Here is a 16,265-nt window from a genome sequence, read left to right on the forward strand (position 1 = left end):
ATTCATCTTCCCATAAAAACAACAATTAGACATTGATCTATAAATGGAAACAGCTGTGGGATGGCTTAGGAGCCCAATTAAGAACATGTGGCAACACAGTGAAGCAGTAATGGAGAATAACTGCACAGAGAAGACTGGGAGAGATCAGCTTAGATGAGATGTCAAGAGATGGCTAGCAACAAAGAAGGCTGAGGTGTCTGTATCAGCCACACAGCCTGTGTCAGCATGGTCCTCAGTTGCCTGCTCTGTGGAGGACCCCATTTGCTAAGGAACTCTACATACAGTCCCCATGGCATCTGTGGGATTCCCCCCCCCCCCCCCAGTTTTCCCAGTGGAAGACCCTATAGTGGTAGCTGGCATGGACCTCTATTGCATACTCCAGAGAAGTCACTGGAAGCTTTCACCATCAAGATAACCAACAACCACACTGCCACGGAGCCCCCAGGGAGGGAAATGCTGCTGCTGCACCTTATCCATCACTCCCCTGGAAGGAGCTGCTATTGTGCTGCCACATGACCAGGATTGCCAGCTGCTTCCCTCAACCCTGTGCACATGCCAGACCCCAGAACCTTGGCTATTGCAGTTGCACCCGTGTTTCAGATCCCAGTTCCATGTTCATGCGCCTGAGACACTGGAGCTACCACTGCTGTGGACTAGTCAGCATCCTAGAACCTGTAGCCATCATCCCTCCGTGAATGCCTGCACTCCAGACTTCTGCTTTGTGTCTGTGCCATGCGTACTTAGACATCAGACACCAGTGCTACCACTGCCAACTGGACCCAGTGCCAAGAGGTATCCTGTCAGCCACAAGATCCTCATGGCAGAAAAAGAGATCAGCAGATGCCCAGAAACATTCACCACTGAAGACCCCAACATTCCCCACAGCCACTGTGGCTACCTGCAGTTGAGGACCCCTGCCATCTTTACCTGCACTGACCCCAGCTGGTGGAGGTGCACTGAGACTACACTGCTGGGCCTGCTTTGTAACTGGAACCAACATGCCCCAACTATCCCATGCACCCACTGGCAGGTGAAAGTCTTCCCCACCAAAATCAGTTTATAAAGTCTAGAAGAGATGACTTCTCTGTCAGATGCAGAGATGTCCACACAAGTTTATAAGAAACATGAAAAAGCAAGGAAACGTGACACTACCAAAACGAGCACAGTAGTTTTCCAGGAGCTGACCCCAAAGAATTGAAGATCTGTAAATTGTCATAGAATTCAAACTGACTGTTTTAAGAAAACTTGGTGAGCTGCAAAAGAACAAACACATGTAGACAACTTAACGAAATCAGAAAAAAATACACGAACAAAGTAAGAATTCAGAGAAATAAAAATCCTAAGAAGAACCAACCAAATTCTGAAGCTGAAGAAATACCATGAATGGAATTTAAAAAAAAAAAAAAAAAAAAAAAAGGCAGTAGAGAGCGTCAACAGCAGATTTTATCAAACAGAAGACGGAATCTGTGAACTTGAAGACAGGTCATTTGAAATTACCAGTCATCAAAGAAAAAAGAAAGAATGGGAAAAAGTGAAGCAAGCCAGTGTAAATTATGAGGCACCATCAAGTAACTAATACCCCAGGAGAAGAGAGAGAAAGAAAGGACAGAAAACTTTCTTAAGAAATCCCCAAATCTGCAAAGAGTTGCCCATCCAGGTAAATGACTCTCCTAAGTTCCCTTATGGATTTAACCCAAAAAAGAGTTTACCAAGACATATTATATTAAAGCTATCAGCAACCAAAGACAAAGAGAATTTTGAAAGCAGCAGGAGGAAAATAAAACTCATTTTTTTAATGAGAAGAAGCTTTAATCAGATTTCTCAGGAGAAACCTTGCAGTCCAAGAGAGAGTGGAATAATATATTCAAAGTGTTGGGAAAAAAAAACAAAAACAAAAAAACTGATGACCAAGAATACTACTTTTACTGGCAAAGCTATCCTTCAGAAATGAAGAAGAAATAAAAACTCCCAAACAACAGTTGAGGGAGTTCATCACCCCTATACCTGCTTCGTGTAATAGGAACATCCATGAAAGTATTAAATTCACTGGTAAGAGTATTATAGTCATTACAAGTATCATCATAATAGTTGTGTGTAAATCTCTTATCTCTAGTATAATGGTTAAAAGATAAAAGTATGAAAAATAACTATGATTACTGCAATTTTTAAATGATGCACAATATAAAAAGATATGTTGTGACATTAAAAACATTAAATATGTGGAGTTCCCATCATGGTGCAGTGGAAACAAATCTGACTAGGAACCATGAGGTTGTGGGTTCGATTCCTGGCCTCGCTCAGTGGGTTAAGGATCTGGCATTGCTGTGGCTGTGGTGTAGGCCAGCAGCTGTAGTTCCAATTAGACCTCTAACTTGGGAACTTCCATGTGCCAAGGGTGAGGCCCTAAAAAGAAAAAAAAAAAAGAAAATAAAAAACATTAAATGTGTGTGGTGAATCAGTAGCACATTAAAATAATCATACTCCACAGTCATGTGGGATTTATTCCTGAGATGCAAGGATGGTTCAACATAAGCAGATCAATAAATGTGATATAGCACATAAACAAAATGAAAAACAAAAGGGTTAATATCTAAAATATGCAAGGAACTCACATAACTCACTAGCAAACCCCCAGATAATCCAATTCAAAATGGACAAAGAATCTGAATAGGCATATTTCCAAAGAGACTTATGAATTACCAACAAGTACATGAAAAGGTGCTCAACCTCACTAATCCTCAAGGAAATGCAACTCAAAACCAAAATGAGATTTCCCTCATGCCTGTTAGGGTGGCCATCATCAAAAAGACAATAGATGACAAATGTTGGTGAGAATGTGGCCAAAGGGGTGATATAAATGTTGGAGGGAATGTAAATTGGTAAAGCCATTATGGAAAATAGTATGGAGGGTCCTCAGAAAATTAAACCTACAACTACCATATGTTCCAGCAGTCGACTTCTGGATATGTATCCAAAGGAACTGAAATCACTATTTTGGAGAAATATCATACCCCTATGTTCATTACAGTAATATTCACAAGAACTAAGATACAGAAACAATTTAAATGTGACCAATTGAATGGATAAAGAAAATGTGGCAAATATACACAGTGAAATAACCAAAAAAAAGAAGAAAATCCTGCCATTTGTGACAATGTGGATGGATTGGAGGTCGTTATGCTAAATAAGTCAGGTCAAGCAAAGAAAGACCAGTGCTGTCTGATCTCAATTATATGTGGAATTTGGAGGGAAAAATACAGTTGAGCTCATAGAACCACTGAGTGAAATGGTGCTTACCAGAGGCATGAATTAAAGAAGTATGTGATTTTCTCAGTCCATGGGGGAAAGCATTTGAGAAAAGTCAACATCCAATGATGACTTTAAATAAATGAATTTTTTTTATCTGACAAAGTATATCTATTTTAAAGACAGCAAATATTCTTTTTTTTTGTCTTTTTTTTTTTTTTGTCTTTTTAGGGCCACACCTGCAACATATGAAGTTCCCAGGATGGGGGTCAAATGGGCGCTGTAGCTGCCAGCCTACGCCACAGCCACAGTGACGCCAGATCCAAGCCACAACTGTGACCTATGCCATGGTTCACGGCAATGCCGGATCCTTAACCCACTGAGCGAGGCCAGGGATTGAAACCGCGTCCTCATGGATACTAGTTGGATTTGTTACTGCTGAGCCACGATGGGAGCTCCCTAAAAGCAGCAAATATTCTTAACGTTGATATATCGTATGCTTTCTTTTTGAGACAGAGAGCAATATAAGGATACTCATTATCACCACTTACTTTCGGTATCCTACTGGAGGTCCTAGATAGTGCAGTGTAAGACACTGTAAAAGGGTTCCTGAAACCAGTTCCAACGTGTGTATGTGCTTAGGCTCTTCCATACCAACGAGCAATTCTTGGATGCCAGCCAAGTGTCTGAGAATTCAACTCAATTCTGACACTTTCTCTCTGGAAATAGAATCAGATTCCATGGGTAAAGCACTCAGTCCCACAGGACCACTTTCCATTTCAGATGCCAGTCACAAGCCCAGGTTATTACATGTGCATCTGACCAACTGGCTACAAACTGGAGTTTCCAGTCGTACCTGTGAACTCAGGATGCCAATCACAAGTTTAGGTTGTTTCCTGTACTTCTGACTGGCTGGCTGGCTATAGATCAGAGGTTCCCATGATCTCTTCCTTGGGTTGGATTCATTTGCTAGAATGGCTCACAGAAACATATTCATCAGTTTGTCATAAAATGATATTAAAGTATATGAATCAACAAGCAGATAAGATAAGGCAAGGCATTGGCAAAGGGCACAAACTTCCATTTCCTCTCCAGGTGCACTACTCTCCCTAATCTCTGTGTGTTCACCAGCCTGCAGGCTCTCTGAAGCCTGGCCTCTAGAGACTTTACGGAGGTTTCAGTACATGAGCATGATTAAATCATTAGCCCTTGGTGGTTAGTGCAACCTGCTGCCCCTCTTCCCTTCCCTGAAATCAAGAGGTGAGACTGAAAGTTCTACCCCTCTGATCACATGGTCAATTATTTTGGCAACCAGCCACCACACTTGAATAGGATCCAAAGATCTTACCTGAAGCATTTTCAGGAACTAAGGGCAAGAGACCAAATATTATACCATTGCTCTTTTTGCTGAGGAGATTACAAAGGTTTTGGGGAGCTGTGAGCCAGAAGTGTGAATGAAGACCATGTATATATATGGTCATCTGAATGAGCAAATATACACTTTCCCTATAAATTACAATATTGCAGACATAAAGAAGGAAGAGAAGGTGAGAAGAAGGGAAAGGGGGGGAGAGGCAAGAGGGAGTAAGAAATAAAAAGAAGGAAGGAAAAGCAGTCAGTCTGAAGAAGCTTAGGCCCTGCTTTACACAGTGAAATCTGAATTTCTGCACGTGGACCCAGCATCCTCCTCTTTGGCACCTTCCAGGTGATTCCAATCTGTAGTCAAGTTTAAGAGCCTGTGCCCTGGAGTTTCTCTGTGGCTTAGTGGGTTAAGGACCTGACGTTGTTACTGCTGTGGCATGGGTTCAATCCCTGGCCCGGGAACTTCCGCATGCTGTAGGCTTGGCTAAAAAGAAAAAAAAGAAAGAAAGAAAGAAATAGTGCCCTGAACACTTTTTGTAAATATCTAAGGAGGTGTTATGGTAAAGGCACAATAGCTTTATTTTTCATTTGAAGTAAATGTATTTATCTCGAAACAAGGTTTTCCAAGCCAATTTTTGCTTGTTGGAGTTGGTACCAACCAAAGGTAGGCTTCCTTCTATTATCTCTTCCAATATTAACCACTCTTTTAAGTGGAAACAAAAACATAATGTATACCACATAATAGACCCTCAGAGCTGAGTAATTATTCTGAGTTCTCAATGTAATTCCATATCGGTGCTACATAAAACATGATGTTCCTTTTAACATTACTACTTTTTATTAAAAATTTGGACAGAACCAGATAGCTATCTTTTACTAAGAAGCCCATGCTATAAAATTATTATATTGGGCAAAGTTACAAATTTTGCAAGGAACATTTGCCAAACTTTGCCAAAAACTTGTTTTTACTTCTATTGAATGGTATTTAAGTAACTATTTTTAAAAGCTATAAGGATTCAAGTGGAAAAAAATAAAATCTATCTGGTTTTTGTATGTGTGTGTGTCTGTTGTCTTTTATCTTTTTAGGGCCGCACCTGTGGCATATGTAGGTTCCCAGGCTAGGGGTAGAGTCGGAGCTGTTGCTGCCGGCCTATGCCACAGCCACAGCCAACTCGGGATCTGAGCCACATCTGCAACCTACATCACAGCTCATGGCAACACCAGAATCTTAACCCACTGAGCGAGGCCAGGGCTCGAACCTGCAACCTCATGGCTCCTAGTTGGATTTGTTTCCGCTGCATCACGATGGGAATGCCTTTTTTTTTTTTTTTTAATTTATTTGTTGTTAAAGTGACTATGTATACTGAAATTTAAATTTATAGGTAAATTATTAGAAATAATAAGTGAGTTTAGGGGGTAGCTAGATGCAAAACCCAATTATCTTTTAATAACAGGAATAGTTAGAAAATTAGAAACTTTGAAAAGTTCCATTTACCATCAACGTAATAATGCCAAACATCAAATAGAAATGAATCTTATTTGAAAAATGCAGTTCTCTATACCCAAAACTATAAAATACTGAGAGAAATTTTAAAATAAATGAATGGAAAAATATATACCATGTTCATGGTATTGGAAAGTTCAATATTATAAACTTGTTACTTCTCCCCAAATGGATCCATAGATTGTGTGATCCCAGTAAAAAATTCTAGCAATATTTTAAAAGGCATTAACAAGCTGAATACACAGTATTTGTAGAAATGCATAAGCTAGAAAAAACCAAGACACTGTCTAGGGGAAGGATACTGTTATATTGGGTGTGTCATGTACCAATTATATAAACCTACAACTGTGAAGTATTCCTGGCACAAGGAACAATTGTATAAAAGAGCCCAAATGCAGGCCTACATCTTTATTGACAAGAAAAGTCTAACTGCTGAACAATAATGATAGGATGGTTTTTAAAAAAAGAAAAAAGAAAGGGTAATAGGCTATCCACATGGGGAAAAATCATATTTGTTTCTAAACTTATACCATAAACAAAACTCATTATAAGTAGATTGTGAATGTCAAAGTAATATAAGAGGACATAATATCTTTATGACTCCAGGATAGACAGAATAAAGTTCACACAAACACTGAAGGAAAGACTGGCCAGAATGTGGTAAATTTTAACAACATTAAAACTAAGAATTATTGTTTTTTCTTTTTTCTTTTTTTTTTAATAGGGCCGTACCCGCAGCATATGAAGGTTCCCAGGCTGGGGGTCGAATCAGGGCAACGTGGGATCTGAGCAATGCCGATCCTTAACCCAGTGAGCGAGGCCAGAGATTGAATCTCTCGTTTTCACGGATACTAGTCAGATTCGTTTCCGCTGAGCCATGGTGGGAACTCCTTGTTTTTCAAAAGACACCACTAATTGAGCAAATTGGCAAATTACAGAGTGAGAGAAGATATTTGTAATGCATAGGACCAACAAAAGCTGGTTCTCATCCAGCATATGTGAATAAGTATCACAAATCAAAAAGAAAAGTGTTTTAACTCCATAGAAAAATAGACAAGGGACTAAGATATGTTGTAAAGAGGATATCCAGATAACGTAAGGAAAGGTGCTTAGTTAGTTATCTGGAAAACACAAATGAAAACCACAATGATGTATCACCTGAACACCTTTCAGAAGGGCTAGTATTAAAAACTAGGGGCGGAGTTCCCGTCGTGGCGCAGTGGTTAACGAATCCTACTAGGAACCATGAGGTTGCGGGTTCGGTCCCTGCCCTTGCTCAGTGGGTTAACGATCCGGCATTGCCATGAGCTGTGGCATAGGCTGCAGACACGGCTCAGATCCCGTGTTGCTGTGGCTCTGGCGTAGGCCGGTGGGTACAGCTCCGATTCGACCCCTAGCCTGGGAACCTCCATATGCTGCAGGAGCGGCCCAAGAAACAGCAAAAAAGACACACACACACACACACACACACACACACACACAAAATAAATAAAAACTAGGGGCATTCCCTTTGTAGCTTGGCAGAAACCGGTCTAACATCCAGGAGGATGCAGGTTTGATCCCTGGCCTCACTCAGTGGGTTGAGGATCCGACGTTGCTGTGAGGTCACAGATCCAGTGTAAGTCACTGATGCGGCTTGGATCTGGATCTGGGGTCACTGTGGCTGTGGTGTAGGATGGCAGCTACAGCTCCGATTGGACCCCTAGCCTGGGAACTGGGAACCTCCATATGCCATGGGTGTGGACCTAAAATTAAAAAAAAAAAAAAAAAAAAAAGGAAAGGAAAGCATTGGCAAGGATGTACGGAAATGGGACCCTTTCACACTGTTGTTGGGAATGTAAACCACTGTGGAAAACAGTATGCAGATTCCTCAAAAAGGAAAAACAGACCTACCACATGATTCTTCATTCTTTGGTATTTAGCCAAAGGAAATAAAATCACCATCTTGAAAAGAAATCTGCACCCCGATGTTTGTTACAGTATTCTTCATGGTATCAAAAATATGGAAACAACCTAAATGTCCATCAATAGATGGATAAAGAAAGTGGTATTTATGTACAGTGGATTATGACTTAAAACAAGAAGATCCTGCCATTTGTGACAACATGGACATTCCTGGAGGACATTGTGCTAAGTGAAATAATCCAATCACAGAAGACAAATACTGTATGATTCCGCTTAATATGAGGTATCTAAGGTTGTGAAATTCAGGAGTCCCCGTTGTGGTGCAGCAGAAACGAATCCGACTAGGAACCATGAGGTTGCAAGTTTGACCCCTGGCATCACTCAGTGGGTTAAGGATCCAGTGTTGCCGTGGGCTGTGGTGTAGGTCATGGATGTGGCTCGGATCCTGCACTGCTGTGGCTGTGGCGTAGGCTGGCAGCTGTAGCTCTGATTGGACCCCTAGCCTGGGAACCTCCATATGCCGTGGGTGGGGCCCTAAAGAGAAAAAAGAAAAAGTAGTCAAATTCAGAAGCAGGGAATAGACAAGTGGTTGCCAAGTCCTGGGAGGCGGGCCAGAAATGGGAAGTTGCTGTTTGGTTATTATAAATAATGCTTCTTTGAACATTGCTGGGAGCATTATCTTTTCAAATTAGTCTTTTCAATTTTAGGGGGGTGAAAAAATTCCCAGGAGTGGAATTGCTGAATCATATTGTAGTTCTATTTTTAATTTTTTGAGGAACCTCCATAATGTTTTCCAAAGTGGCTGTACCAACTTACATTCTCATCAACTGTGTACAGTGGTTCCCTTTTCTCTATATTCTTGCCAACATTTGTAATTTGTGGTCTTTTTGTTGATAGCCATTCTGACAGGTGTGAGGTGGTATCTCATTGTGGTTTTGATATCCATTAGTGATGTTAAGTATCTTTTCATGTGCCTATTGGCCATCTGTACATCTTCTTTGAAGAGTGTCTATTTAGGTCTTCAGCCCTTTTTCTAAACCAGGTTGTTTAGTTTTTTTGATACTGAGTTGTGTGAACTGTTAATATATTTTGGATATTAACCCCTTATCAGTCATGTTATTTGCAACTATTTTCTCCCATCCAGTAAGCTGTCTTTTCATTTTGTCAGTGGTTTCCTTTGCTGTGCCAAAGCTTTTAAGTTTAATTAGGTCCCATTTGTATATTTTTGCTTTTGTTTCCCTTGCCTTAGGAGACATATCCAAAAAAAATACTGCTCTGATTTATGTCAAGAGTATTCTGCTTATGTTTTCATCTAGGAGTTTTATGGTTTCTGGTCTTTAATACATTTTGAGTTTATTTTTGTGTATGGTATAAGAAAATGGTCTCATTTCATTCTTTTACATGTAGCTACCTAGTTTTTCTAGCACCACTTGTTGGAGACTGTCTTTTCCTTATTGTATATTTGTGCCTTCCTTGTTGTAGATTAGTTGACCATAAGTGTGTGGGTTTATTTCTGTGCTCTCTGTTCTTTCCCACTGATCTATATGTCTCTTTTTATGCCAGTACCATCCTGTTTTGACTACTGTAGCTTTGTAGTGTGGTGTGAAGTTGGGGAGTGTGATACCTCCAGCCTTGTTCTTCTTTCTCACGATGGTTTGGCAATTGGGAGTCTTTGTGATTGCATATAAAATTTAGGATTATTTGTTCTAGATTTGTGGAAAATGTCATGCATAGTTTGATAGGGGTTGAATCAAGTCAAATCTGTATATTGCCTTGGAGTAGTATTGACGGTTAACAATATTAATTCTTCCAGTCAAAGAAAATACCAACATATATCATAATTAGAATAGTAAAGTTAAAGGCAGCAAGATAAAAACATAGTCATGTACAAATGAACTCCTATAAATCTATCAGCTGATTTTTCTGCAGAAATTCTGCAGGCCAGAAGGGTATATTTAAATGATGAAAGGGAAAAACCTACAATCAAGAATATTCTACCCAGCAAGGCTCTTGTTCAGATTTGATGGAGAAATTAAAAGCTTTACAGACGAGCAAAAGCTAAGAGAATTCAGCATCACCAAACCAGCTTTACAACAAATGCTAAAGGATCTTTCCTAGGTGGAAAAGAAAAGGCCACAACTAGAAGCAAGGAAATTATGAATGGAAGAATTCATGGGTAAAGGCAAACATACAGTAAAGGTAGAATCATACACAAACAAAAATGATGTCTAAACCAGTAAACATGAGAGGAGAAGAGTACAAATGCAGGCTATTTAATATCCATTTGAAATTAAGAGATCAGCAACTTAAAAACAATCATGTATATAGAGAGAGAGAGAGAGAAAGAGAGAGAGAGAGAGAGAGACACTGCTGTACCAAAATCTCATGGTAACCACAAACCAAAAATCTATAACAGATATACACACAAAAAAGAAAAAGGGTTCCAAACACAACACTAAAGATAGCCATCAAGGAGTTCCTGTCTTGGTGCAGCAGAAAGGAATCTAGGAACCATGAGGTTGTGGGTTCGATCCCTGGCCTCGCTCAGTGGGTTAAGTATCTGGTGTTGCTGTGAGCTGTGTTGTAGGTCGCAGATGTGGCTCAGATCCTGTGTGGCTGTGGCTGTGGCATAGGCTGGCAACTCTAGCTCTAATTCGACCCCTAGCCTGGGAACTTCCATGTGCTGCAGGTGCCCTAAAAAGCTTAAAAAAAAAAAAAAAAAAAAAAAAGATAGTCATCAAAACAGAAGAGTAGAGATCAAAAAATGAAAGGGAAAAAAAGGCATATTTTTGGCCAATGAAGTGCCAGCTAAATAGGATCAGAGTAGGCTAGTACAGAAATATTTTTCCTATTTCTTCTAGACCCAGCGCCCTGTGCAGAGCCGCTGTCCTCAAAGGAAAAACCCAGCTTCCTGGCTGGTCCGCAGCTTCTGAGCCAAGCAGGCCCCAGGGACCCTCCTGGCGGTGCACCAGCTCCTTTGGTGCCATCCTCCCCTCCTGTGACTGCTGTGCCCCAAGATGTGGCCCTACCAGCCACCAGTCCTAAGCCAGAGCCAGCAACAGCGGCTGCCATGCAGGCTGGGGGCCCAGGGACCCCTCAGGGGCCGGCCAGTGAGCATAAGCACCCCCGGCCATTAGTGGAAACTCAAGATGCCCAGCTTGCTGCTCAGCCCCCTGGCATGGTGCCAGAGCCTTGTGCCCCACCTCCAGAGGCCCCCCTCCACCCGCCAGGTCTTAGGGATTCCACCTCAGCCAGAGAGTCCAGCACCAGGGGGGAGCCATTGTTGGCATCAGCTTCTGCATCTGGTGCCCCTTGCGGGGCCCCTCAGCCCACCCTGGGCCAGCCCCTTCCCCCACTCCCCCCTGTGGTGGGGGCCATCAGCCTGGCCACCCCTCAGCTCCCCAGCCCCCCAATGGCACCCACTGCCCCACCTCAGCCCCCCTCGGCCTTGGAGTCAGATGGGGAAGGGCCACCCCCAAGGGTGGGCTTCGTGGACAGCACCATCAAGAGCCTGGATGAGAAGCTGCGAACTCTGCTCTACCAAGAGCATGTGCCCACTTCCTCAGCCTCGGCTGGGACCCCTGTAGAAGTGGGTGACCGAGACTTCACCCTGGAGCCCCCTAAAGGGGACCGGCCCTGCACAGAGGCCTCCGGGGGCGACCTGGCCCAGCTGCCCCAGCATGCCGTGAGTACCTCCTCGCCCAGAGGTGCGCCCCTGAGTGGGGATGTGGAGAGGGGCTGATTCTCGCCAGGCCTGTGGGCATCCTGGCTGTATAGAGCTGCTGCAGCCCTGGGACTTCCTGTTCTTGGAGGTCCATGCCTGAGCCACCCACACATTTTGTGCAAAGTGACCCAGGGGGGAAGCATCCAGACTTTGGACTGGAGGAGAGCATTTGTAGTTTAACTGCAGTGATGTCAACAAGTGAGGCTTCAAAGCTCTTTGCTTTGTGTTTCTTTCTTCAGATGGAAATGTCCGAAGTGACCCCTGGATTAGGGACCACCTTGGAGCAGGCTGTGGCCTTGCCAGTGACAGGTAACAAGGCTCAGGTGCTACCAGCCTTCTTTGCTATGGAACATTCTTCCTCTTTATGCTTCATCCCCACAGCATGTGGGGTGGGACCCATAGCCTCTATATCTGGTGCCCCTTGTGGGGGCCCCTCAGCCCACATAGCAGGAGCATTCATGATAGAGCCTTAGTTAAAACCCACCGAGTCCTCGCACAAACCTGTGTGTTTGAACCCAAAGGAGCGAAAGTCCTCTGTGGAAATAGGTGAAGGCTCTGTTGACTGGGTGTTGGGACGTTCTCTGGGCCTGTGTGCTCCCTTCCCAGTGCTCTCAACATGTTCAGGGCTCTCAACATGTTCTGGTGGGCATTTTCAGCTCCCGTTTCTTTAGAAGGTTATGAGATGCCGGAGTTCCCATCATGGCTCAGTGGTTAATGAACCCGACTAGCAACCATGAGGACTCGGGTTTGAACCCCGGCCTCGCTCAGTGGGTTAAGGATCCGGCATTGCTGTGAGCTGTGGTGTAGGTCCAAGATGCAGCTCAGATCCTGTGTTGCTGTGCCTCTGGCGTAGGCTGGCGGCTACAGCTACGATTCAGCCCCTAGCCTGGGAACCTCCATATGCTCAGATATGTCCCTAAAAAGACAGAAAAGAAAAAAAAAGAAGAAGGCGGCTGCAAGATGCCTATGGTTATTTTGGATAGAGTGCAGGGCTGGGCCTGGGAAGTTCAGCAGGTCCATGGAAGCCATCAGGCTGGAGCCGTCCATGAGGTTCTGAAACACAGTTTCCTCCGTGGCTTCATGGTGTTCCTCATCTCTGCAGGAACTCTCCCTGTGGTTCTCATTTCCTTACCTGAGCACCCATGTTCCAGCCCAAGGGAGTTGGTCTAACCTTCTAAGATGTTGGTTCCTTCTCATCCTGGAGTTTCTTGGGAGATTAGCAAGATTAGGATCCAGCCAACCTTGTAACAGGATCCTGGGTGTGCATCAGTAGCAGGCACAGCCCCCCACCCCAGCCAGTTCACAGAGCAAGGGAAGTGGACCATTGGATTCTGGCCAGAACCCTGGATACTACACTTTGGAGGTAGGGGAGTGGCATTGGGATCAGAGACTGTAGCATCTGATGTTTACCTGGGAAAGATGAGGGTCCTAGAGTGAAGAAGGAGTGTGCTAGAGAAGGGAGAAGGCAAGAGGTTGTACCTGAGCACCTGCTCCATCTCCTAACTTCTGTGCAAGAGAGGTGTACCACGGGCCTCCTTCTGCGACATCACAGACTTCCAGAATGCAGAACTCATGGGGGATCTCTAAGGAAACAGATTCTAGTTTGGAAAAGGTGAGCTTTTCTGGCAGTCAGAGCTCTCTAACAATAGAGTGCAGTTGATAAGGAGTCTCCTGTCCCTGGAAGTGTGTGAAACGAAGTTGGATGATCCCCACCACAGGCATGTGAGGAAGAGTGTCACGTGTTGCCTATGGATTGGGACTGCGTGATGACTGGGCCCAGGTCTCCCCAGGAATCTGGGAAGGGGGAGGCAGGCCCTGCCACCACCTGCTGCAGGCTGTCAGGCCAGCTCAGGCTCACCCACAGCCCCAGCTTTCTTGTGCTATGTGCAGGTCTCAGGTCAGGCCAGACTCCCACACTTAGCTCCTTCTGCTTCTCTTTGCTCTTCACAGCAACCCAGGAAGGTTGGTCAGAAATGTGCCCTCTCTGTCGATGGGGAACTGGGACAGCCTCAGATGACATGGACCTTCCCTGGGCATTTGAGCAGTGGGAGTTAGGAATCAGCATTATTGCTCTGATTTTCCAGGACCTAATAAGACGCTTTTATCATCAGAACATGTCAGGGAGAGAGAAGGTGGTCCTATCACGTGATAGAGGTGTCAGGTGAGACAGTGATGTCATCAGGGGTATACCCATGAAGGTGAGACAGGTGATGGTCTTCAGGTGTGTGGTGGGGGGCCTGGCTCCTGGCTGTGCCTGATTGTCTGGAGCCAGGGATCTTCAGGGACCTGAGTGTGTTGGGCTGATGCCTCCTCCCTTTTCTGGGTTTCAGGGCATCTGTTTTGAAGTGACAGGGTTAGGACAACAGTGGTGTTAATTTCCCAGCTGCACACACAGCTTCTCACTGCCGGCTCCCCTTCTATTCTTGACTGGCTGCTTTTGGGCTCTTCCTGCCTTTGTTCTATGCCCCAGCCCAAATCATGATTTTGACGTTCCTACAGCAGAATCATCTTTGAGCTACACGCTGGGCTGTGAGGGAGGACAGGTGGCCCCAGATTTGCCCACAGCACCCAGCGCTCCTCAGGTAAGTTTTCTCCAATGAGATGCTCACTGGGTTGGTGGGTTTGCTCTCTGCTGGTGTTCGTGTGGAATCTTTTCCTTTTCACTGTTTCCCAAGGATGCCCCTGCTCCTACCATCCCTGCGCCTCCGGAGCCCACAGACCAGCCTGGCAGGGTCCCTGGGGAAACCTTGGCCAAGTCCACACAGAGCTGCCTGGGGACGTCGACTGAGGCTAGCCAGGACAGCCACCCCCAGACACATGGCGCTCAGGTCTCGGGGTCTGCTCAGAAGTGGCCAGGGCAGCATGACGGCAGTTCACCAGCCAAAACTGTGGGCCGGTTCTCGGTGGTCAGCACCCAGGATGAGTGGACTCTGGCCTCCCCCAGTAGCCTGCGGTACTCAGCCCCACCTGATGTGTACCTGGACGAGGCCCCCCACAGCCCAGACATGAAGCTGGCTGTGCGGCGGGCGCAGACAGCCTCCTCCATCGAGGTTGGCATGGGCGAGCCCATGTCCAGTGACTCTGGAGATGAGTGCCCGCACCGAAGGCCCCCTGTCCAGAAGCACGCCTCCCTGCCAGGCAGCAGTGGGGGTGTGGCCAGTGACTTTGTGAAGAAGGCCACCGCCTTCCTGCATAGGTCCTCTCGGGCTGACTCCCCAGGCCTGGAGACACCCAGCAGGACAGGCGTGAAGGTCCCCACCATCAGTGTGACCTCCTTCCACTCCCAGTCATCCTACATCAGCAGTGACAACGACTCCGAGATTGAGGATGCCGACATCAGGAAGGAGCTGCAGAGTCTGCGAGAGAAGTAGGTCCTGTGGACCAGGTCGGGGCCAGGCCATGGTGTCAGGGAAGCGACAGGCAGTTGAAGTCTGGGTCCTGCCATGTGCCCTTTGAGCTGCTGGGGCCAGGTGACCAGGCAGAGACAGTGTCCCTGCCGTTCAACCTGATCACTGGGAGCCACACCTCCCCTCCTCCTATGGCCTCAGTGGGAGAGCCTCAAAGCTCCTTGCTCACACTTGCTCTCACCCTCCCTCAAGTTTTACCTGCCCCCACTGTGGTCAGCATCACTGAGATGCAGTGACACCCTGAGATCTCCTTCAGGGCAGGAGGCCCTGGCAGTGTAGTTACTAAGGTAGGGAGAGGCTGGTGCCCTTGGGAAGGAGTGACCATTGGCCGAGAGCCCTTGGAATGGGCCCAGAAATAGAGTTGTGGGCTGGAGGAGCCTGTGCCTCTCTCCCACTACTGGCTGTGTAGGGAGAGCCCCAGTCTTGCCCTTACCCCAACCCCTGCTCTCCCCTTCCCCTACCCGCTGCCTCCTGCTCCCTGAGGAAGGCCAGCAGGGACCAACCAGCCCTTTCCTGGATTGGCTAGAAATTGTTCTTGCCTACAATCAGTAGTTCTACCTGAGTCCTTTTTTGTTTTGTTTACGGCCACACGCACAGCATATGGAGGTTCCCAGGCCAGGGGTCTAATCAGAGCTGTAGCCACCAGCCTGTACCACAGCCACAGCAATGTCAGATCCGATCTGCATCTGTGACCCTAGACCACAGCTCACAGCAAGGCCGGATCCTTAACCCACTGAGTGAGGCAGGGATCGAACCTGAGTCCTCATGGATGCTAGTCGTATTTGTTTTTGCTGAGCCATGATGGGAACTCCCAGTCTCCCAGTTCTGAGCACTGATTATCTGTTGCTTCACCTCTGTTTATGTGCAGGGTTTGTAACTGAGTATAAATGCATGAATTTTTTTTTTTTTTTTTGTATTTTGTCTTTTTAGGGCCAACCCGCAGCATATGGAGGTTCCCAGGTTGGGGTCTGATTGGAGCTATAGCCACCAGCCACAGCCACAGCCACAGCACACGAGATCTGAGCCGCATCTACAACCTACACCACAGCTCACGGCAACACCAGATCCTTAACCCGCTGAGCGAGGCCAGGGATTGAACCTGAATCCTCATGGTTCC

At 45.6% G+C, this 16,265-nt stretch overlaps 1 protein-coding gene across 8 annotated transcripts in view; it reads left to right on the forward strand.

Moving 5' to 3' along the window:
• The window catches only part of WNK2 (WNK lysine deficient protein kinase 2), a 125,203-nt gene that overhangs the window by 84,302 nt on the left and 24,636 nt on the right, over positions 1 to 16,265 (forward strand). For 7 of the 8 annotated variants that reach the window (XM_047779320.1, XM_047779324.1, XM_047779325.1 and 4 more), the window contains 4 exons: positions 10,879 to 11,702; positions 11,981 to 12,050; positions 14,241 to 14,323; positions 14,417 to 15,108. In XM_047779320.1, the coding sequence (XP_047635276.1) occupies positions 10,879 to 11,702; positions 11,981 to 12,050; positions 14,241 to 14,323; positions 14,417 to 15,108 (1,669 nt within the window). The remainder of the gene's footprint in view (positions 1 to 10,878; positions 11,703 to 11,980; positions 12,051 to 14,240; positions 14,324 to 14,416; positions 15,109 to 16,265) is intronic. The other variant, XM_047779323.1, reaches the window with a different exon arrangement.

Source organism: Phacochoerus africanus, chromosome 5 (assembly GCF_016906955.1).
Source record: "Phacochoerus africanus isolate WHEZ1 chromosome 5, ROS_Pafr_v1, whole genome shotgun sequence".
Lineage (NCBI taxonomy): Eukaryota > Metazoa > Chordata > Mammalia > Artiodactyla > Suidae > Phacochoerus > Phacochoerus africanus.